Source organism: Bactrocera oleae, chromosome 2 (assembly GCF_042242935.1).
Source record: "Bactrocera oleae isolate idBacOlea1 chromosome 2, idBacOlea1, whole genome shotgun sequence".
NCBI lineage: Eukaryota > Metazoa > Arthropoda > Insecta > Diptera > Tephritidae > Bactrocera > Bactrocera oleae.
In genome coordinates this window covers 96,682,152-96,706,449 of record NC_091536.1, presented here as the reverse complement: position 1 = coordinate 96,706,449, position 24,298 = coordinate 96,682,152, and the positions used below count along the sequence as shown (strand labels likewise).

The following is a 24,298-nucleotide window of genomic DNA, read 5'->3' as shown; positions in this document are numbered from 1 at the left end:
TTTTATTTCCAAATCAAGTAAAATGGTTAGTGGATAATGAGCAAAAAATAAATGAGGCCTTACGACAAGGTGGACATCGAAAGTTTTAAGTAACAGATGTATTCAAAATCTTTGTTCAAACCAATTTTCATTCTAAAGAATCAGATTATTTGGAAATCACATTCGTATATTAGACCAGGTTCTATAAAGTTTGCTCAGGATTTGTACAGTGGATGAAGGTTATTATAGGCACTTGATCAAGTGATTAAATATGCTTTAACTTACTAAGGAAGTATATTCGTTCGTTGTAAGCTGACGAGACACGAATGTAATATGTAATATCAAAAAAAATAAAAAAACGAAGTGACTGAGTATTTTTCAATATCGTTTTTCGGGAAATCCATGTATGCAATTTACAGAACTTTTACCAAAAACAACAAACGATCAAGAAGAAGAACGAAAACAAACGATTAAAATCGAACCGCAACAAATGAAACTGGTCACACAAAAACCCAAGTTGTTTTTACTTTATTTCAACTTCGAAAGTGTAAAATTTTTTAAACATATATTCAATTTTATTCTATTATCGATCATTAGGCTGCCAATATGCCGCTTATCGCCGACTTATCTGATAATCTGTACAAAACACTTCCGAAATGTTGAAAAACGGCTGTGTGTTGAGTGGCCATAACTAATAGGTTGTTAAATTTCGCATTATGCCATTTTTATGGCGCCAATTAGTGAGCTCAGTTAATGCCACAATGCTTGTCATATACAATCATACATATTTATGCGCTGAAATAAGAGCAAACAGCAATAAAAGCACAGTGCAAAAATGAAGCAAAAATCGCCCACGCATAGCGGAAGCGAAGTTCAGATTTTGTTTGAATACATTTCCATTTAACAGCTGCTACCGCACGGCTGCTTTATTTTAACAAAATGTCGTTTCTGTCAACATTTCTCTCCGCTTATAATTAAGAGTAAATGCAATTAATATTTCCACATTCACACTTCGCGCTTCCCAGGTGGCTCAGAATGTCAGGACTTTAAATTTGCTTCAATCACTTAAACATTTGAATGCGGCTTTAATAGCGGTATTTATTGAAAAAAGTAGGATTTTGAATTTTTAGATAAGTAAGCGTTTTAAATATCTGCTAAATGGTTTTGCATTTTTTGTTTGTGATTAAATTAAAATACTTTTAACAAAAGTAATTTCACAAAGATATTAAAAATGTATTAAAATTAAACGGGAAATATATATTGGAGATACATATTGATTCTCCGCGAATCGAATTTAAAACGAAAATGAAAACTAATGAGAAACAGGCTCGTTGACGATACGTAACAAATTAATATTTAATAATAAAATTGGAACTTTAATCTCAATTACTGTTTAAGTGAGAGAAATCACAGATTTTCGGTAAAGTTTCCACCCATTGTATTAAAACATCTTCTAGCACAGCGCATCATTTGATACTGGTGTTGAGTGTTGCAGTACCGTTCAATGATTCATTGAAAAGTCTAACAAGCTGATGGCTTGTGTAGTTAAATTTCTCCAAAGGGTGGTTAGACTTGTCCTCTGGTTTCTGAAATATTAAATTTCGCATTTGAAACGTTTTTATTGAAACCTTTTCACAAATTACCAATGCATTGTATTCAGTTATTTCAACCGCCAGTGGGATGATTTGACACTTTTGCTCTGTGCGAATACCTCAATACCTCGCAGTGAAATCAACAAGTTACAAACAGCTTTAAAATTACTATAATCCAATCAAACAAGTCAGCTAAATATCTGTATTCACTAGGAAAAATTGGTATTTTATAAAAGGAAATATTTCATCACGTGTCAATAGGCAGATTTCCGCTAGAAATGTACTACTCTAACTTGAGAATGAGTCTTCCAATTTAACGAATTCATTCGTGTCACTATATTATTATATGTACATATATGTGCTCATAATTATAAAAATGATCTAAGCCATATATTTCTTATTTCGAGATGTTTAATCGATCGTATTTGAATAAATGAAAAATTGTTTTACATTATGCAACATTTTAATTTATAATTTTCTTAGTCTTGATTAATAGAAATTTATTTTAGCTATACAATTTGTGTGCATTTCATAAGAAAATTTTATTTTTAGAGCTTGGATTGACATAAACCATCTTCAAAATTAACTGAATGTCCTACTTGTATAATATAAAATTGAAAAATTGTGATTTTTACTTGAAACAATAACTTCAACGAAATAATTCATAAATATTTATTATCATTTAAATAAGCCATTTTTATCATAATTTCGAATTTGGAATTCAGAATCATCTAAAGAGGTCTTATAAAACCTTTTACATGGTTCATTATTCAAGAATCTCATCCATTGAATTTTTAAATAGACAATAGACAGATTCGCCCGCGATATTATTTACTCTCCTGGTTATTGATTTTTCAAGTGATTTCGTTGAACATTTGTTTGATCGAAAATGTATATCTTTTGCTACAATTTTCGATCAATTCATAGTAATGTTCAGGATTGTGGAAGTAATTTGCTTTTTTATTTTCATCTCTATTAAATTAAAATCACGATCTACGTATGTCTATTTACAAAGCTCACATAATATAATTTTGAACTTATTCGAATTAACCAAAATGGCTGTTATCATGGAGGTCACAAAGTCTGACTGTATTAGGAATACAGTTATTTTATATACTTGTGTGAGTGTTCAGGAGAATAACTAATTCGAATCATTCGAGTATCCTTACGGGCTCGGCGTTGCATTTCTTTCTCTCGATGACATTCTGATATGTAAATTTACGTAGAAGAGGATCAATGCGGAATTAAGACATTTTGCTGTGGGGCACCAAAGAACACAAGCACATACGGAGGTATATCTCAGGCTCGGATGCTGGTGTAAGCCGCTGAAAAGCAAATAGACAAACACAATCTTACATACAAACTTTATATGCGGCGAGATTTAGAAATCACTTACTGAGTTGTGTGCCGACAATCACCGGACAGACATGCTGCTTGCTTCGATAATCGTATTCATGGTACTCGTTCAGCTGCGTCCAGTAAAGCAAAGCATTCGTTGGCAGCGTTATGCCCAATTCTAACTGTGGGAAGACAATAGCGCCCCCCAACTTGGCTGTTTGCAGCTGCAAATGAGAATTGTAGAGTATAATCGATTTAACCACATTTGATTCTCCCTCATCCATATTTCACTCACATTGAGGAAAACATTCGCGATGATTTTAGCTGTCGCTGGCAGCAGCGCCTCTATGTGCACGTCATCTTCGAATGTCCAACGCCCCACTTCCCAAGCGCCCCAGTTTTTACCCGCATGCCCTGTAGCCAATTGCAGGCGCTCCGTGATGCTCTTGCGCTTTAGAAGCTTTGCTACAGCTGCTTCATCGCCGTCATTCGCATCGGCGATAATCTGTTGCAGGTCGCTGATTTCTCCAGCGCTCAACATGTTATGATATACGGCGATATAGGGATCCAAGCTTAGCAGCTCCACTTGGCGTGGTTGCAGCAGAAGCTCAGGCAGATTACCATGAATCAGGCGACAATCTGGTGTGCTGCTTCTAAATGCGCCGCTGCTGCTGGCGGCGTCGATGTTTGTTGTCGCACGGCAAATCTCTCCAATCAGCAATTCCTCAACAGATTTGTCACTTTGCTACAATTGTGAAAGGAAAATATGTTCAACTTTTATGTATACTCCTTGGCAAGAGATTTATTTGGAAGTAGTATTATTGCATGGAAAGTGGGAATAGAAGCGCTATTAGTACTTTTAAGTGGAAGAAACTGTTTTTTTATTTTTAGTTACACTCCTTTGCTGAATGTAAGTATGAATGCTGGTTTTGAGTTCATGAAAAAAGTGGGGTTAAGAAAGTATTGTTTCCTCAATCGACATTAGAGAAAAAATTACATTGATTTGGGTAAATTTTTATTGTGGGGTCTGTGGTTTTAGCTGAGTTTCTTTCTCCGAAAAACTCCTCACCCGGAAATTTGTCGAAATTCGGTATATGAAATTCTCGTATTCACTTACAGTTTTATTTATTTTGCGCTGTTTTGAAACTTTTTTGAATTTTTTCGTTGATTGTCTTAATTTTTTTTCCACTCGTGCCTTGGCTTTAAGCAAGTTTTTATGTCTTGGATGTTTTTTCAAAAGTGTGTTGATGATATTGAGTGCGACAGCTAAGTTACCTAAATTGAATGAAAGATGTATTAAACACTTATTTGCATAATTTTTAATTAAATTTCAAAATCTAACTCATCAAATGAGTATTAATATACTGCGGACCCACAGATAAATACATGTGGACACATGTACGGGTATATTGAATATTTGCCTTCACACACATAAGGTGGAAGTCAAATTTTAATTCAAAAAAACATAGAAAATCACTGAGACGTTCATCTATTGCTTCACATACTTTCAACTTGTACTCACCCATATTGAACTCCGTCATAGCCAGTGCTTCCATAATCTCCAAGCGCGCATTCTTCACCTCCGCACTGCCCCCTTCGGCTAATTCCATCTCTTCTGTGGCATTTGCCGCCGCCATTTGCGCGCCAGCTACAGTAGGTAACTTCTCCAGTGCCACTTCCATCCAAAATTTCGCAATCATAAAATCGCCATTTTGCACTGATTTACGACCGATTTCCAGACAGTCACTCCAGGACATGGCTGAGCTGCGAAGTAGAAGTAATGGCCTACAAATACTTGTCTACTACAATAATATCAGCAATCAGATTCAAAAAATGTCGAAAGCACATTGCTTTAAGATGCCTTTTTATTGGTGTTGTGTGTTATGTGCAACAACGATTTATTGGTGCGACTTACCCCAACTTTATGCCGTTCACTTCCCCCACAGCCAAACGCTCTGGCTCGAGTTGGTAGACGCCCTGTATTCGCAGTAGATTAAGGGCTGCCTCATCGAAATCACTTTCGCTTGGGAATTTCAACGACTTCCTGCTAATCGTCAGATTTTCAACGATTTCTGTTGGTATGAATCGTAGGACAACAACGACATTTTTAGAATATTTCAAGTAGCTGTATGTATGTGTGAGTTACGCATACTGCGAGAGTTACTCGCAGAGACTGCGTTGACGGTGACAATGCTGGAGGAATTTTCGTCCCGCATTAACATTGATTGACAATCGAAGTTCGTTCGAATTGTCGACATGTCGGAATGCCAAACTGGTAATACAAGTGAAAGGACTCACCTGTTGTGCTGTCAATATTGTAAGCATATTGCCGTAGCATCTGCCAGTCGGATGTGAAGCGCTTCAGAATGGTCAACGCATTCAGGGGATTACTTACATATTTGTGCATGTCAGCGGCGGCAACATCATTGATGGCTTTGATTTCAACGGTTTTGCTAAGCGGAAATGTAAAATATGAGAATAGATTTGAATATAAGAAAAATAATGTAGGAAAATATCTTTGTGCATGGAAATAAATAGGAATTTCTATGGGCTTGTCATAAAAATTGAACTTCCAATTTCCAACAGACGACAAGGCATAGAGCGAGCAACAGAATGTGGGGTATTCGATCGTTGTTAGCCAAAGCATATTTCATAAAAACACTATAATCATACGCTGGATACTAATAATAATAATTAGTAGAAAGTGTTTATTGAATTTTCAATAATTTTTTTTTTTAGTTTTAGTTTTATCTCATTCAATGTCCCGATTTCGAAACTCACCTCTTTATAACGCCGACTTTCTGCTGCAGTGCTTCGATATACCGCCGGAGTGTGTCCGTTAATATCGCTTGTGTATTCAAATACTCAACCATCTGATATTGATCGCCCATCGTAGTTGTAGCGGTTTGTGCCGCTGCTGAACCGAATGCGCAGATCAATAAACTTGTTAGCATAAACAGCAAAAAGTGTACCGGTAAAGCGGTTGGACTAACTGCTGATTTCTGTGTTGGTGTGTTTGCGTATATACTAAAGGTCAATGACATCGCTGCACAGCTGCCGGCTTTTCAAAGTTGTAACAAAGTGGTAAAGGCGGCCCAAGGTCAGATGGCACGTAATCTTAATTAGTCAGTATGAAACTCTAGTTGGTTACTTAAGAAATGAGCTCGGCAAATTTGGTATAAAAACGAGTCTTGGTTTACTTTGTCTTCCTCGTATACACTTTTCTGATGATGATCGTTTGAAAGATTCTCACAAACTGAGCTGTAAACGCTTAAGAATGCTAGTTTAACTAAGATCCGTTGCAGGCTGAAAAGCTCATGGCAGGTAATAATCGGTGGTGGTTTTGTACTTTCGTTTAACACGGTTCTCTTCAGGGCAACATAATTGTTTATTAATGATGCAGACGATTGAAGCGATGTTAAACGGCGCAGAAGCCTTAGCCAGCTGGTATATTCTTTAGTCACGCGTGATGCTTACACCTTCGCATGTTTAAACGACCTCCTCTGCTACAAACGGAGACTGCAGAATGAACTTACTCGATTGTTATTTCTCATTCGTTAACAGTTTGATGATTATAATAAATAATTTTTTTTTGTTTTGAATAAGTAATTTGTGGAGAGATTTTCACTATTTAAAAATTTGTTGTGTCATTCAAACACCAGGTTCCACCTTTATCCTATCAATATAGATATGTTTGAATTAGCACAACTTAAATTATAATGAAATAAGAAAGCCGCTGTTGTTTTCATGATCTTGCTAAAATTTCATATTTTTGTGTGCCAAATTTATATGTCTGAAATTTAAAAATCGTTTTTTTTCATTTACAAGCTTTTACATTTACATTTGAAGTCTTTCTTAATATTCGTATTTATTTATTTCATTATCATTACTTTACGCATTTGAATTTCTTCCGGTTGAAAACTTTCATTTGTCAGCTAGTGTGCTGTAGTGCTGCGTGTACTTTTCGATATGCTTGTAGACAACAATATTTCGTTTCACCTGTGCTGTGCCGGTGTCAGTAAAATAAATTTCCGAATGCTGTTCGACTCATTTAATTTTACATTACTCATTTTGTTTACGTGGTTAAGAGAAGATAAATCTTAGTTTTTATAATTTTTTCGATCCTGTTTATAATTTTTTCATCCAAATTCAAATACTTTAAATCAACTCTGGAGCTGCGGCGTCCATACACACGTGTAAAAAATTTGAGAATATTGATATGTGTGTGTTTTTATTATATAACAAAAAAGGAGGCATTCTTTAGGTGACTTGTGATTGGATGCCGGTAATTGAAAAAAGCTGTCAAATGCATTGGGTTCATAAATGCAATGAGCCGGAAAGAGAGCGTACACACAATCATATAATATATGTATGTATTTATATACAATGCAACTGCGTAAATATTTTATAGAATACCTGCATTTATTTATAATGCGACATACATATGCCGATGTTTGTGGATCTGTTTATTTTTTTAACTACAAATCAAGCATCAAAAAAGAAAAAGAAACCTGAGTAAGAACAAAATTAGTAAACAAATTTTTTTTTTAATTTTACACAGATATACACATATGTACATACAATATTTTGTTACAAAATTTTTACTGTAGTTTAATGAAATCACTTTAATTTTTTAATGCTCTGCTTTCGTTTCGTACAAATCTTTCCATTGTATTGATTTATAACCATCCTGCTCTTTACCGCAAGGCCGAAGGAATTCCTGTCCAGTTACGTGGAACCACTCGTTGCAGACTGGGAAATGAAGAAATATAATATTATTAGATGCCCTTAATGTTTATTAATTATTAAAACTGGAAGCACTATGGAAGTGTTGTTTTTAGCACACCGCTTCAGCCGTTTTGATGAAGCAAATTTTTTCGAAGATACTATAAAATCATTGTCGATAATTATGAAAGAAATTAAATCATAAATATTGTTGTTGTGGTACAAGGAACCAATGCGAGTATAAAAACTAAATGAACTCAGTTCAAAGGATAATGTGACGCGCTCTCTTCCTACCACATATCGCTAGTTAATGCATATTTATAACTCTCCGAAAATATTTATAATCGCTAATTGAACAAATTTAAAAAATTCCTATTCATTTCATTTACTTTCCCAATTTTCTGCTTTCTAAACTTATGAAATTTGGCTCCCTGGACCATGGTAATTTAAAATTAATATGCTTCTTGTCTTAACAAAAAGAAAATAATTGATTAGGACTTACTCCACTTTGAGCCCATCAACACCGGACAACCGCCATGTTTTGTGCGATAATCCAGTTCTAGCGAGTTGTGTAAATTGTACCAAACGATCATGCTGCCCTTAATGGGGGGCACAGACAAGTGCAGATAGGGAAAGGCGGTAGCACCACCAAGTTCCACATCGTTAATCTATATAGTATAAAGAAAAAAGCAGAGTAACAAAATGTTTTAGGAGACAACAAATACAATCATACATATTTAATATAATAATAATTCTTCGAACGACAAAACTTACATAAAATAATGCGGTTGCTATGCGATTTCCTTGACCATTATACTCATCTTTTTCGAACATCTAAGAAGACAATTGTTCAGCATGAAGAACATATGAATGGTAATAAATATTGTTATAATCACCTCCGAGAAGTCATAATGAGCGCCGTAATGACCTCCTAAGCCATAATTGGCTACTTGTAAATGCTCACCGGATTCCAAAGACAGACCCGTTACATCCCTTAAGCGTTGTGCGATGTTATTCAAAAATGGGTAAGCCGCAAAATCGAGCCAAGTATTTTGACTTGTACGTACGTCCGAGTAACCTGAGTGATTTAAATCGCCGACCGTAGATCTCTCCACATAATTTTCGGATGCATCGAATATTTGTTCAATTTCTTTCTCATATATGCTGTCATGATAGTATGCAATAGATGGATCGAGGTTCAGCTCTTCCTTCTTGAAGGGCGCTATAAAACGGAAGGGCACATTGTTATGCACATAACGGCAGCGTAGACGACGTTTTTCGCGCGGTGTTTGCTGCAGTTCACCATTGCATGTCTGGTCGAAGATTTCGTCGAGTTCGCTGCGCTGTGAGTGAGAGTTAATTGTGACAAAAAATACAATACCAAGGGAAAAGTATATAGATATATATATGGTACATACCTGCATAAATTTTTTGGATTCATCCTCATTTGAAATGTCATATCGCTCCGCAACTGCCTTATTAGAGTAGTTCAACCTATTGCTCAAACCATGTGCATTGTTGGGATCTTGGGCCAAAAGTTCATCAATGAAAAGCAAAGCCAGCTTGCTCTTACCTGAAAATGTTTAAAAACAAAGCGCCAGAATTTTACTAAAATAAAATTTTCACTGTTGCATAACAATTCACCTAAATAAAACATGGTAATCGATAGCTGCTCCAGGATCTGCACGTCGGTGATTTGCCCTATAAACACTTCATTAGACTCTTTCCTTTCCTCGGCCAAACGGATGCGCGCCTGTATAAGCCACTCGGCTGCATACTTAAGATCTCCTGCTATATACAAATTTCGGCCTAACCAAAAGCACTCGCTCGCGGTAAAATTGGAAGAAAAGTTCATTTCCATTAGGTCGCCACCAGCCACATCAATGGTTTCTTGTTGATAGGTGCGCTGTAAACGCGCTAACCCTTTGCTGGCGCCCAACAAATCTTCACTGGTGGGGAGCTCAAAACCGTCCTTCTTTTCCAATTCGGTGATATTAGCAGTATATTCTATTCTCAAGGGATACACAACTTATTTATAATTTTTGCGTTTGGTAAAGCATTATCTCACCTCGTGCGGGTTGCTCTGCGAACACAGTCTTGTTTAAGTTCTGCCAATCGATCACAAAGCGCCTAATAATCTTATACGCATTCAGTGGATTAGAATAGTGTTCATAGAAGTCGTCTTCGGCCTCTTGAGAAACCTGCTCCAAATCGTTTAGTGTTCTATGAGAATATTGAACGCACTTTACACAAACCATTGCCACGTTTTTGTGTTTGCACTATTTGCAACTTACTCATTAACTTGCCGACTAATTGCCTCCGTTTTCTCCATATATGTTTCCAGATATGTAATCGCCTTCCTTTCTAACTCCAGTAAATCACTTAAACTTATAACAGATGTATAGTAATCCGCTTTCACATTTCGACTAAAAAAAGTCAGCACCGCTAAAATTATGAACTGTTGGGGCTTCATTATCGGAGAGCAATCCTCAGCTGTTGCCTCGTTGGCTTTACAATTACAACTGAAATTAAATTCAACCAACTTACTGCATTTCACTGAAAGTAGTTCAATATACGGAAAGTCACTGTTTACACAAGTGTTGAAAAAATGCCGGCCCAGCGAGTTCTGAAGAGTAATGTATATTTTTAAGCGTGTATATGAAAAACAAGAAAACGCTCCGTATTTCTTAATTTCGACTTCATTTATTATTATCTATAAATGACTCGATGCAGTGCAAGAAAATTTCAACTTGTAAAAAAAAATTGAAGATATCAGGTCGTTAACTCGGAACTGCTATTTTTGAAGCAAAAGCCTTTGTTCTGCGCCATCTAAACAAACTATAACTATAACAATAGCTGAGTAACGAGTACTGATCTCTTAACTCATTGCTTGATCAATATTTTGCTGCCGTTTTAGTTTAGTTTAGTTTAAGATGTAGCCACCGAAAAATGAGTCAGCCGACAATGCGAATTGATTTAAAGAAAGTGCAGGCGAAATAAGAGTCAGTATTTATGGTAGATATAGTTACTTTTTTTAGTGCTTGTATTCAGACCACTGTTGTGGTTTAATGGTGTTACATGAAACTATGTATAGTGCAATGACCGAATGAATCTATTTTGGATGAATCTCCAAGGACATATGATTGTCACCGCAAGGACCTTGTTTTGGAACTGGGTCAACACAGATGGCTATAACTTTGGAAATTAAAATTTTTTTTTTGAAATTTTCGTGACTTCAAGTTAAAACATATTACTACTTTTGTAAAATAACATGATTTATTAGCAAAAAAAATTTCTGAAAATTCTTGACTGAATTGTTTTAAACTCGCAAACCAGCTGTACCAGCGGTACAAAATTACAAACTGCCAATTTAAAACTTGTAATGAAAACTAACAAGATTGGCCCATGCCCTTGTAGATAGTGAGAAGACAAATTTAGTGCTACTATGCTCGTGTGAAAGCTACATACATATATCTTTGTATTCATCAAGAAAATTTGAACGTTCCTACTCAAAAGATAACAATTGCATTTATTTAGTTCAAATTCTGCATAAAAACACTGAATTATTTCAGCGTAAAAAGACGCTGAAATTCATAGATCGAAATCTGGATTTGAAGTGGTTAATTAAAAAAAACGATTTGCTTCTTATTTCTTATCAGAAATATATACACACATATTCCATACACCCATCTAATGCTATAAGTATATAGAAGAGAAAAAATAATCAGTCCCATAACATGCATACGTCGCTTATGTAGCAGTTCTTCATTCAAGTTATACCATCGGAGGCTAATCAATGTGCATTTTTGCACGCACCGGTACTACTTCGCGCTGTTTGAACAAGCGGAACAATAACAAGAAGAAAATAACATAATGATATTGAAGAGCAACACAACGCAGCTGATAAACGCGCTTTTATCAACACATAACCTCACTTCTACCTGAGACCGCGGCATTGATAAAAAGACGAGGCAACAATTTTGATGTTACAACCATAATATCATATCAGCAAACAATGTTTGCTAGACAAACGCGATTCAAAACCGTATGCCAGCAACGTGCAAGCATCCACTTGGCACGTTGCTGAACCGTCAATGTGATCTTCTTCAACTTTAATTATTTTGATTTGTCTGAGCAACATTTTGATGATAAACAAACAGAAAAAGGGCACATTCACGACATAGATAGAAGAGGGAAGCTAGTTCAGCTATCTAGAATTGATATGAACGGCAAAAATATGGTTAATTATCACTTTGTGTAAGAGTCTAAGTACTATTTAACCCATATTCAAAGACTTTGACCAACTAACGTTTTCATTTAGTTGCCAACAATCGGGCGAACCGCACCGGAAATATGTTCGTTTTCGGTTTATTGCTTCTGCTCCTCGGCGCCGACTTTGGCGCATCACAAAACGCTCAAAGCTTCGACAGTCTCACGACGTCAGTTGCCGGTCTGGAACAATTGATCGAGACGGAAGCATATTTGATACAAAATTTGGAAAACTACGCGAAAGAACTGGAAGAAAAGTTACTCGTCATTCGCAGGTGAAGTGTTGTTGTGATTTGCGTTGCTGCAAATATTTTTATTTTGAGTTATCACTCCAACGTTTTACAAAATAGCGTCATCATGTAAAGGTTCAATAGCTATTTACAAATTTATATATTAAGAAAGTACATTAAATTATACGACGTCATACGGAAGTAAAACCCTATAACCCCCTACAAAAATATTTATTACAAACTCCAAGCTCTCTATTAGCAAATATTTTGAACGATTCATATACCCTAAAACTTCTTCTTCGGTTGCACCGAAGCTATAATACCTTTCACAGATAAAGTTTTGCATGCAAGAACTTGATTTTAATCGGTCGTTGCCGTGGATAATAATAATCTATGCCAAATTTCGTGAATATATCTTTCAACAAGAAAGAGTTATCTATAAAAGAACTTGGTATTAATGGAACAGTTTGTGTAATAGCTATATCCTATTATGGTTCGATATCAGCAGTTCCAAGATGTGCAAAGATATAAGTGATTTGTTTTTGGAAAAAATTTTCTAAGATTTCATATGAAATCAAAACCACAGCAAAATTTTGTCAATGCAACCATATCCATGTTTAAATATTTTTGTTGTAAATTAAACATACGTATTTCTATACTTTTCCTAAAGCCTCATTACTAACCTCCGCGCAGAAAATGACAAGGCACAGAATAATCCTGGTTACTACATATCCATTCCTACAAATGTATTCTCTTTGGTACGCCGGTTGCAGAAGGACTGGACTTATTTGGACATCTATATGAAACAAAGCGTTGGTCAAGGTAATTTATTCCTAAATTCTTGCAATTTAAAGCATTACAATAATAACAATATATTTTTTGTTTTTCTGAAGAGCAAATTAAAGCTCTACACGAGTATTGGTACCATTTGCCTAAGGAAAACGATTGGGGCGAGGCGGTAAACGGAATCAGCCGACTACAAGACACATACGATCTTAAAACAGAAGACCTCATAAATGGTATAATTAATGGCAAAAAGTACGAGTGAGTATCAACACAAAAGGGCCATTCGATAAGCAACGGTAAATTATCGAGTGTACATACATATTTCTGAACAAGCGACCTAAGAGTACTTATAAAGAACAGTGTAAATTTTATATTGCCGAGGTTTTATCGCATAAAAATTGGAAATTTAAATAAAAAATCTCTTTGTAGCACAAAATTGTCGGCACTCGATTGCTACGCATTGGGTTTCGAGCTGTTCAGTAGGAGCGATTATTTAGGCGCTGGATTATGGCTTTATTCCGCAATCAGTTTGTACGAAGAAGATGCGTTGTTAAGATTGCATGACTTGAGCAGAGGAAAAATTATGGAGCTGTATGCCGAAACTCTTCTGAAACAATGTACATACAAAAATACATATAAAAACTATTTACCATATATATTTATACAATATGTGTACTAAAGCCGGAGGATAGATTAATTGGCACACCTCCTCACTTTTAGATCGCTATCAGGATGCTCTGACAATGTTTAATGTGATATTGAGTATACCTTCGTCGAAGCCGAACTCGGAGCTACAGCGCCGGAAAAATGACGTGGAATTGCACATTAAAACCTATAATCCACAACCAATACCGGTAAGTTTTTCCAATTCGGAATTAAAACAATAACACAGTGCGATGCACATTCATCCCCAGTACACGAAAAGCCCGCCAAGCAATTACCAACTTGGCTGTCGTGGCGCATTTTCAAATGAACTATCGAAGCTCTATTGCGTCTACAATACGACCACCACAGCTTTCATTAAATTGGCTCCCTTGAAAATGGAAATCCTAAGCCTTGATCCGTACTTGGTTATTTACCACGACGTTATGAGCGACGAGGAAATCGCAACGCTTCAGCGTATGGCCCAACCGGTTTTGAGGCGTGCCACCGTGTATAGTGAAGAACGCAAATTGAGCGAGGTTGTTGCCGGGCGCACCTCAAAATTTGCTTGGTTCTATGATGGTACAAATGAGGTAACAACTCGCGTTAATAAACGAATTGAAGATATGACTGGATTTGAACTTAACGGCTCGGAAATGTTGCAAGTGATGAATTATGGACTTGGTGGACACTATGCTACGCATTTCGATTTCTTCAATGTCTCCATGGTAAGCAATTAGAGCGCGTTTAATTGACGCTGCACTGTGGCTCAGCATGTGGACATTGAATAATAAATCCAAATCAATGCTTTTGTTTTAGACAACTGATATTGTGGCGATGCATGGTGACCGTAAGGCAACGGTACTCTTTTACGTAAGCAAGTTATTAGTTTTCTTAAATATTATAGAATATATGTGTATATTGTACAAAATTTGTGTGCTAGATGAGTGATGTGGACCAAGGCGGCGCTACCGTGTTTCCAAATATAAAAACTGCGGTCTTTCCCAAAAAGGGCACGGCTATCGTGTGGTATAACCTCAATAATCGGTTCGAGGCTGATTATAAAACTCTGCATGCCGGTTGTCCAGTTATAGTTGGCTCTAAGTGGGGTACGTTTTTGAATACAAAGACATATACATATAATATGAATGTTTATAAATATTCGAATGACTTTCTACTGATTTATTGCAGTGACCAACAAATGGATACGTGAGCGAAACCAAATGTTCCGATTGCCCTGCTATAAAGAATAGTTTAATTAAAAATACTTGTAGTATACATGTTTAGACTCGAAAAATTATTTTTTTTTTTAAAACTCAGTTGTATAAATAAATACGAATAAAATCGAAGTGGCAAAGTCTTAATATTATAGTAAGGTCCTTCAGTAGTAAGTTCGGTTGGTAGTAAATTCCGCTACCTTTGTTATTGTCGCCTAATCTCTACAGATGAAACTTTTTTCTCGTTTGGTTTGTCGGTCAAAAAAGCCGGAGTTATTAGTTTATAGAAAATATTAAAATTCATGCAGAGCCTAAAGATAAATTATACATTCACCTATTTACATATTTACAGTTTATATATGGTAGTATGTAAACATTTATGTGTGAGAATTTGTCTACTGGCTTCTAAACAACAACTTATTATGTGTGCTGTTGTGATCAGCCGGCTCATTGACCCGAAAGCTCTGCAGCTCACCAGCAGTACGCTTTGGTAACAAATATGCAAATTAGAAACCTGTTAGCTAATTGCTTTACATATGAGCCACCGACCCACGAGCAAACTTGCTTAGAGCCTTTCTTTAACCTTTTCACTCTATGTAAAGCCCACAGTGATTGCCTTTGGTTACGTGACTTTCAGTTGGATTTTCGAATTTCGCTAGAACGGTTAGCGGTTCATTGAAGTTGCGCGCGGGGCGAGTGGTTTATCATTAATATTTGTATTTGCTGCGTAATTGTGATACTCGGTTTCTGCGCCGTGAATATGCAGTTATTTTTCCTGCTAACCTGCGTGGTTTTGCTGCTCCATTCTGGAACTGTGTTTGCGTCCAAAATGGAGTTCTTCTCTTCGGTGCATCAAATGTCAAAATTAGTGCAATTTGAAGGTGTTCTCTTAAAGCATATGCAAAAATATGTAGAGATTAATGAAAATAAATTGGATTTTCTCAAGGCGTAAGTTTTTCAGGAGAAGACTTTAGCGTTTGAAGTTAGCGGAGATATTCTGAAAGTTGCGTTAGGCGAATATTTATTCTCTACTGCTACGGTTACCGTTTTAAGTTTTTGAAGTACAGTCGCATTTTAATTTTAATAATAAAAAACTAAAAATTGCAAAAAACATAATATTTCGTAAAGAAAAAAACAAAATTATAAATTTGAGATTTCAGGTTTCCAGTCTTGTGTAGTGAGGAAGATCATAATTTAGATACAATTTTTCTGTTATTGTCCGACGAAAGCACCGAGTTTGAAAAATGTATACTATTCTAGATTTTAATTCGACTTGAAATTATTTACAGCGTCTGCACAATCAAATCAGTTCAGGTCATTCGCGAATGTTTACAGAATAGATAGCTAGACGGCGTGGTAACGGATATGTACGGCAATTTTTGGCAGTAATTAGTCGTAAAGTTATACATACTTGTTCTTACTAGATCCATTCACTTTACTTCAATAAAATTATCCTGAAACATAGTACAAACATAAATTGAAAAGAAAGTTAGATAAAAAGAACAAGAGACACATTTCGACCAAATAATAATATTTTAGTTTTTATATGTGTAAACTGTTTAAGTATGTATGAATGCAATGCTACCAACATTGTTTCTAATCATAACACACGTTTTTGCAGTCGTTTGGCCGAATTGGAAAGTGATCGTTATGAAGCGCTACTGGAAGGCTTGGACTATTTTGACAGTCCTGTAAACAAATATTTATTGACAAAACGTTTAACTTTGGACTGGGAGCGTGTTGAAAATATTATGCAACATGATTCGGGAAAAAGTAATGTAAATCATATATACTGTATTATTCATAATTTGCATTTTGCATCTTATTATTTAGCTGGTTGTGGTCTTTCTCATGTGTCCCAAATATGAAATAAGACTCTTGTTTTCTTATATTGATTAACTCAAACCCGAACAAGTTAACATTAGATGACAAATTCCTTTGAAATAATATAAATTTGTTTAAATTGATTGATAGATAACATTACGATAATTTCTGATACTTAACAGAAGCGCTCAGTAAAATAGAACATTACGTTAACGTCCATCCGTTCCCCGAAGTTAGCGATTTAGAAGGAGCTATTGCCGGCTTTTTGCGCATACAAGATGTCTACCGGTTGAAAACGTCTGATATGGCTCAAGGTATTCTAGAGGGTGTGAAATACAAGTGAGTAGATAATAGTGCAAGTTAACAACCCCAGTCGTAATAACTTATTGTATAATAGCGGGGTAATAGATGCACGACTCTGTTGGGATATTGCGAAATATGCTGAAAAGGAAAATCAAATGCGACTAGCACATGCTTGGGCCTTGGAAGCACTACAACGTTGGCACAAAGCCGAAGAGAACACCGGCGAACTGCAGTACGTGTCGGAGAAAACCGATGAAGCCGAAGTTTTGGAATTATTGGCGAAGACTAAAAGGCACTTGGGTGATTTGAAGGGCGCAAACCAAACCTATGCTGAGCTTGTAGCATTGCGACCGGATGTCGAGAACTATACGAAGAGCTACTTAGATTTCCAGTTAGAAAACATGTTGGGGGAATATTCGACTGTTGATCTCACCGACGAGCACGAGGTGCGTAAAATGTCTTTAAATCTGTGTAGTTCTTTCATTTTCCCCTATTGTGAAGCTAATGTTTAAACGCTAACACAGCCCCTGCCAGCGCACCTGCACAGCACCGATGAGTTCACGCGCTACAAACACACCTGCAATGGTTTGCTTAAGCAAACTCCAAGCGAGGAGCGTGAATTGCGTTGCGGCTATCTCACCGAAACCCATCCATTTCTACTGATCGCACCCATTAAAGCCGAAGAGTTAAATCATGATCCGCTTCTTGTGGTTTATTACGATGTTGTGTCGGATGCTGAAATCGAGAAAATGAAGACTTTATCCAATAATCATATAGTGCGAGCAAAAGTGATGGGTTACAACGAGAGCCTAATCTCGCCGGTTCGCACAAGTCAATTTGTCTTCCTGCCAAAGCAGTCACACAAACTACTGCAAGCGATTGATATGCGCGCTGCGCATATGTCTGATTTGAATATGGATTTTGCAGAAGATCACCAATTTCAGAATTATGGCATAGGCGGACACTACGGACAACATTACGACGCGTTTGAATTGAAGGCGGTGAGGAAAATCTTTGCTGTTTCGCAAATATTGTTGTAAAAATTAACTTTTTTTGTTGCCATATTTTCTTTTAGGAGAGCTTCATAAGTAATCCTGAAATGGGTAATCGGATTGCAACTCTGCTTTTTTATGTGAGTAAATGTGCCTCTCTTTCCTACTTAAATCACAGAGATGAATGTGTATATATTTATATTCAAGTTAACGGATGTTGAGCAGGGCGGTGGCACTGCCTTCCCCTACCTCAAGCGTCTGTTGATGCCCAGGAAGGGCGCTGCGGCATTTTGGTATAATATGCATGCCGACGGTGTAAGGGACCCTCGCACTCTTCACGGCGGCTGTCCGATTATTGTGGGCTCAAAGTGGGGTAAGTTGCAAGCGTTTATATTCGGGGGTACCTTTTTGAGAAAAATAATGTGTTTCTCTGCGCCTTTCAAGTGCTCAATCGTTGGATACGCGAATATGTGCAGAGCGACAGACGACCTTGCGAGTTGTGGCCTGACAGCGGCCCTTGAAGGCTTTTCATGGTTGATATATTTTAATGTTTAAGTATTATATTTATGTAAAGTCGATTTCGTTAACTCAATTCGGATGAGGCTGTTTATTTTAGTGGTGAAAAACAAAATATTTTCTTCAAAATACTTACACGATCTGCAAAATCCAATACCGAAAAGTTAAAGTAAGCAAAGCCGTAAATTAGTTTTAAGTGTTTCTTTTAATTATTGTGTGTATTTTCTGCAGAATGTTCAGCAATAAAGTTAGTTCATTTCACTATTCATTAAGACCTTGTGGCAATTCCACTAAACATTTTATTTATTTGCCTGTTTTATTTCTTATTAATTTTTGTAAACAGCTAAGAAAATCGTTTTATTTGCTAAAAATAACGTTCATACCTTGTTCTCTAATTTTTTTGTCACTGCGATGCTGCACCTTATCGTTTATCATTATTAATTATGTGGACTTGTGAGTTTTAACTATTCTTTCACAGGCCGAAGTATTCAAACAACACAAATGTCAACATTTATACATAAATATGTATTTCTTATGTTATATTAGTAAGATTCTTTACTATATATATATTTAAAATACAAGTGGTTAATGGAAATTTGAATTTCTAATATTCTTAATATGCTGTATTTGTCATAAGTGCTTCAATTACGGCGCAACTTTGCGCTTCAAAATATCAAAAAAGAAGAAATATTATTTTTTTTTTATTTTTTTGCTTTTCTTTGGTAGGTGGTTCATTTTACGTGGATTATCATAAGTAAACACTAAGTTGTTTTGCGCTAGATTTGCTAGATCTGCTTTTCGAGTCTCAACTTTCGACAGTTTTGTCTGCATAACTATTTTGCGATTTGTAATTGAACTTTTTTCAATTCTTAGTTTTTGAAAATTGTAGGTGTACTTTTTTTTTAATATATAAGTGAGTAGGTTTTGATTTGTTTGCATTTTGACATTTGACATTGTGCGCAACATCAATACAGTTAGGCAACGGAAGTAAACAGCTTTTGCGTTTTCTTTTGTAATGTTTTTTTTATTTTTTGCGGTTCTCCAGTTTCTTAAATTTAATTTTTTTTGTAAATCTTTTCTTATTATTTTGCTTTAAATTCGCTTCAGATTTGATTTTAGTTTATCGCAATTTTTGAAATATTTTTTTTTTTTGCATCTCTCAGCTGGTTTTTTGTCTTCGTGCAATGTGTAAGAGTGTTGGACAAGCTGCTTGCTATTTTTTTGGTGTATATAAATATTAGCATTCGCTTTTGCTTTGCTCACACAGTTAGTAAAGTTCTCAAAAACGGGGATTGTCATGGGGGGCACACATGTAACATCAATAGATATTTACTTCAACACAGTTCTTAGCTTAGTTAATATAAGTTTATAAATATGTGTTTTGTTCAACATCGTAAATTTATTCTGCTCCATAAATAAATACATTTAATGCTGCTAATTGCTTAAATTTTTATATAAATATTTTTCACTTTCATAATACATTTTAATATTTGATTTATAATATTTGGTTTACACTTATTTTAAATAGTTTTCATTTTTCATAATTTCTTTTATTTGTTTTTGTATTTTTTTTCATTTTCTTAATCATCGTCTTCGTGTTATTTTTAGGCGTTTATTGAAATTACAGTTTCTTAGTTTTGTGTTTTTTTCTAGTTTCTTGTTTAATTCGCTTTAATCAAATACATTTATATATTTATGCATGTATATGTATCGTATAATATGAATGCTATCTTAACCTTTACAATGAATATATAATAAGTAACAACATGTATTTTGTCAAAACATTCAGTGTATACATTTAGATAAGTTCTGAAAATTTTTGGATATGATAAAAGTCATCAAAATTGTGGGCTTCAAATCAGTGCTAACCACCGGCAGAGCGGGGTTGCATGCTGCAATCTCGGCACGTGTGTCTGCATGTGTGTGTGTGTGTATGTATACACATATATAATTCTATGAGTTAGTGTGCGTGTGTGTGTTGTTTGTAAATATCAGTGGTCAAAACTTCCGGTGTACTCCATTTGATATTGTGGGTTCTGTGGCATTCATCGCGCTCTTCTCGCTTACATATTCCGTGTTGTTGCAGTTGTTGTTGTTGACCGCTGCGCGAGTATTCTACTTCTTTTTTATGTAAATATTTTTGGTATTGTTGTTGCATTGTCTATTTAAATTTCGTAGTTGCGAAACTTGTTGGCTACATCGGAGTTCTCGGTGCCCCATTCGGTTTTCCGGTTGCCGTAGTAGAGCGCAGCGCCACCCTCGGAGGCACGGCGATGGGCCGGATTGGGCGAGGCCGCCGAGAGCCCACCGCTGCCACTACCGCCAGCGCCTGTGGCGGCGCCCGCCTCGGGCAGCATACGGTCTTTGGTCTTTGGCGTGGCCCAGTGCATGGACTGTGGTTTGAAGAGATAATTATTGAATATATAAACTCCGTGCTCGTTTGTGCTGTTGTTGTGTGTGTGTGATCTACTATCCGAATCTCATGTAGTCACGGTGAATTGTTTGCTCTTCATTTGACCACTCCAATCGAGGGTATATTAATATAACATAAATGCGAGGGAAAATTTTTTTTGCGATTGCCGAGTGAGTTTTGATTTACTCAATTTTGTTTATTTTAAATGTGCTTGTCATTTATCGTTTTCCGAAAACAATTCACCGTTACTGTATATGGATTCACAGTTATAACTACATATATAAAATGTCGATATGTAAATAGAAGAGTGTACATTCACGAATGGATATGGAGTAGGGCAAATTCACAACATCAAGTATATTCGGAAATAATGAAGCCATTGCTGAAAAAACTAAATAAAGTACGTTTATCATGCAAAATTTTGTAAATTAAACTGCGTTATACAACGAACTCCTTTCATGAATCATATCGAGAACCTTGAAAATAACGTTTTTTCCAGAAAACATTTTTACTTTTTTAGTAAAGTATATTAAGCCGGGAAAGTTGGGTGTTACATGATCTGAACTACCCCAAATTGCCAATAGAGAAAAACCTATTTATCCTGCTGATATAAAAAGCCGTCTAAGGGCCTTAATGTAGCTTTATTTCTAAGGGAAAATATAAGAATAAAACACAGAATGTCATGATTATTGAGGTTATGGAAAAAATCCAGATGTTTTAGGAGAATTTACAAAACGTAATAGACGTCATTTAACACCCAAATGCGCGTGTATTCAGTCGATATGTGCAAGTAATTAGAAGATAAATTTCACATGTGATTCCCCCGGAGCATCAAGTGGATTACTGTGATCTCTTAATTTCCTCCTTTTTAATTTTTTCGTTGCTTTTTTCTTCCAATTAAATAAAAGCTAAAATAGCGGAACTCGTGGTAAACTTTAGTAGACTTTATTCAGTATTTCAAATTCATCAAACGCTTCCAAATTTATTATATAGCAAGTTTTCTCACAATAGTAAACAACTGATTCGAATATTTCTTTTGTGTATGTTCGAAAAGACGAAAATCCAATCAGATTCTGTGACAACATTGAAAATCAGAATTGGTTTGCAAATCTGACAACCCCGGAATGTTTTTCTACTGATAATGGAAATTAAGCTTTTTTGATTTTATTGTTAAATACTTTCTCAGTTTCTCGCTGTCGTAGCCGAAAATACCTACGGATTTCTGTGACAACATTGAAAATCAGAATTGGTTTGCAAATCTGACAACCCCGGAATGTTTTTCTACTGATAATGGAAATTAAGCTTTTTTGATTTTATTGTTAAATACTTTCTCAGTTTCTCGCTGTCGTAGCCGAAAATACCTACGGGCATTTCAAAAAATAGTTTCGATTTTGAATTTAACACATCATGCCACTTGCTCAAGATACTATCTAACTATAATCTTAGGAAGGCTTTCAGACCTCCTCATGACTACTTACTTACTTACTTCGAGAGTATATGTAACAAAAAAACAGATTTTTCTTAGAGATTATGAGCAGTTTATCTTCCGTTGGCTCTTCTTCTGAACAGTAAAAATATTATTTTAAAATTTGTTCAGCAATATGGTAAAATCACAGCAACTATATTTTAAAAATACTTGTATTCTAGTGCTTATACTTCCCACTTTCCATTTATTATTTTAATTAACAAAATATATGTGTTTCTATAGCAATTTATGCTACTCATTTATGCTCTGTGGGTTCAGTGGCAAGAGAAATTATTACTTTCAGTATTTCATGCCATGCGATGTGGTCCAAGCGAGAGGGAGCGAATGAATTATGCAGATAAGTAAATATCGATTACTCCGAGGACAAATATGCATTCTTATTAGGCATGTAGCTGTGCGTGTGTGTACCTTTGTAAGTGGCAGAGGAAAATAAAGAAGCTCTATAAATTTATTGCATAACATTAAACGAGTTTACATACCTACATACTTATATTCTTAGGAATTTCAAAGTAACGCCAGCGCGGATGCAATTCCCACCGGAAATGTGGCAGGCTTCAAAATAAGTTTGCACAAAATGGAGGAGGGGGAATTGCAATGACAACAGCTAAATGGCAAGACACAAAATGACCAACTAACAGTCAATAACGGAGAAAGTGTTGCCACCCAACAAGGAGCGGCCATGTTTTGTGAACATTTCGTAATATTTTAAAGCTTTCTTATGCGACTATTTTCATTAGTAAATGTGCGACGGCGGAATTGTCTCAGTGAGTGCAGGGGATCAGAAGCGTTTAGTGGAGAATATTTTCATGGCGAAGCAGGGAAAGTGCAAGGCAGTATTCTATGCTACGTTCTCGCATAGTGCTGAGGAGTGTTGGTTAGGGGTACAATAAATGCATTATGGGGGCACGACGAGAAAGTTTTCGTATTATTTTATACTCGCTGCGTTCGATTTGCCACTCGTACCTCCTTATCCACTTTCTCGGCGATTGTGTATCTTCTCACCTGTCCAACGTGCTCCTTCATACCCAGCCAGTTCTTGTAGCTCATTGCGATGCCACTGTTGCGCCATTTGTCGTAGTTGGCGCGCTTCTCCGGGTCACATAGCGTCTCCTTTGCCTCCTGCAAGTAGATAAATGTGTTTTGTGGTTATGAAAAGGAAATTAGAAAGTTTTGTAGGAAATAATGATTTTTTTGCGAAAAATATTGATATATAAATATATATGTAAAGAAAACGATTTTTATGAGTTTGGCACAGCTTGTTATATAGTTGATATAATTCTATGATTATGTTAGTGTTTCATTGAAAAATGTATTGGTTTTCATACTGGGTTTGTTAATTTCTTAGAAGCTATTTTCCATTTATTTAAATGTGTTATTTATTTTAATAAGTTCTCATTGACAATGTTGCGTTGAAAAGAAATGCGAAACAATTCTCAGAACGGCTTATAGTATGTATAACATTTTAAGGATTCCGTGTTAAAATTTCTATTGAAAATAGGTATATTTTTATTCTGTCTGTTCATACAACAGAAATATTTGTAATCTTCTGCTATGTAGAGAAACATCAGACATATACAAGATATCTATCTCATAAGTATTCATCACAGGCAATTTAAGATTGCTAAAAATCTGTATTGCCAATGGAGACTGCACATTGCAAATGTTTAGCAATTAAAGTCTAAATATATTTCATGCCATCCATTGGTGGTAATGAACTGTCAGAAGGCCACGTGTTTTATGTTTTGTTGCGTAAACTGCAATTAAGCAAATAATATACAGAAAATAAACTTTAAAAACATGGAAAATAGTAATTAAATACATATACATATATTAGAGTGGAGCGAAATATTTTGTTTTTTGCTTAGCCTGAGGTAAAATTTGTAGATTAAAAAATAAGAAAATTTTTGGAAAAAAAAATTTTTTAACATCTCACTTTTAAAGTAAATTTCGAGTTAAAATTTTTATTTCGTAAAACAATTTTGATAA

General features: G+C 35.7%; 4 protein-coding genes across 6 annotated transcripts in view; 1 reads left to right on the top strand and 3 right to left on the bottom strand.

Annotated features, from left to right (window-relative positions):
- Window positions 1-2,569: 2,569 nt before the first annotated feature.
- Window positions 2,570-7,331, bottom strand: LOC106614787 (prolyl 4-hydroxylase subunit alpha-2). Its single transcript, XM_036357278.2, has 8 exons — window positions 5,691-7,331; window positions 5,208-5,362; window positions 4,825-4,981; window positions 4,432-4,673; window positions 4,027-4,184; window positions 3,205-3,654; window positions 2,968-3,133; window positions 2,570-2,896 (listed from the first exon to the last, which is right to left on the bottom strand). Exons 1-8 carry the CDS (start codon window positions 5,951-5,953, stop codon window positions 2,871-2,873), a joined length of 1,617 nt encoding a protein of 538 aa, XP_036213171.2. The 5' UTR covers window positions 5,954-7,331; the 3' UTR covers window positions 2,570-2,870.
- Window positions 7,332-7,440: 109 nt separating this feature from the next.
- PH4alphaSG1 (prolyl-4-hydroxylase-alpha SG1) lies at window positions 7,441-10,185 on the bottom strand. The gene is made up of 8 exons (XM_014230719.3): window positions 9,929-10,185; window positions 9,703-9,857; window positions 9,279-9,641; window positions 9,053-9,207; window positions 8,531-8,977; window positions 8,409-8,468; window positions 8,137-8,302; window positions 7,441-7,661 (listed from the first exon to the last, which is right to left on the bottom strand). Exons 1-8 carry the CDS (start codon window positions 10,105-10,107, stop codon window positions 7,543-7,545), a joined length of 1,644 nt encoding a protein of 547 aa, XP_014086194.2. The 5' UTR covers window positions 10,108-10,185; the 3' UTR covers window positions 7,441-7,542.
- A 461-nt stretch (window positions 10,186-10,646) lies between these two features.
- LOC106614786 (uncharacterized) lies at window positions 10,647-18,606 on the top strand. The gene is made up of 16 exons (XM_070109814.1): window positions 10,647-12,178; window positions 12,804-12,955; window positions 13,027-13,177; window positions 13,349-13,536; window positions 13,640-13,773; window positions 13,834-14,289; window positions 14,381-14,434; window positions 14,505-14,770; window positions 15,460-15,726; window positions 16,400-16,551; window positions 16,785-16,941; window positions 17,000-17,351; window positions 17,430-17,906; window positions 17,981-18,037; window positions 18,105-18,270; window positions 18,342-18,606. The coding sequence occupies exons 1-16, from the start codon at window positions 11,988-11,990 to the stop codon at window positions 18,416-18,418; spliced, it is 3,297 nt and encodes a 1,098-aa protein (XP_069965915.1). The 5' UTR covers window positions 10,647-11,987; the 3' UTR covers window positions 18,419-18,606.
- Window positions 18,600-24,298, bottom strand: part of jdp (DnaJ domain-containing protein) — a 32,256-nt gene continuing 26,557 nt past the window's right edge. For 2 of the 3 annotated variants that reach the window (XM_036357277.2, XM_036357276.2), the window contains exons 4-5: window positions 23,276-23,431; window positions 18,600-20,806 (exon numbers count right to left, since the gene is read on the bottom strand). In XM_036357277.2, the coding sequence (XP_036213170.1) occupies window positions 20,579-20,806; window positions 23,276-23,431 (384 nt within the window). In that variant the 3' untranslated portion in view covers window positions 18,600-20,578. The remainder of the gene's footprint in view (window positions 20,807-23,275; window positions 23,432-24,298) is intronic. The other variant, XM_014230762.3, reaches the window with a different exon arrangement.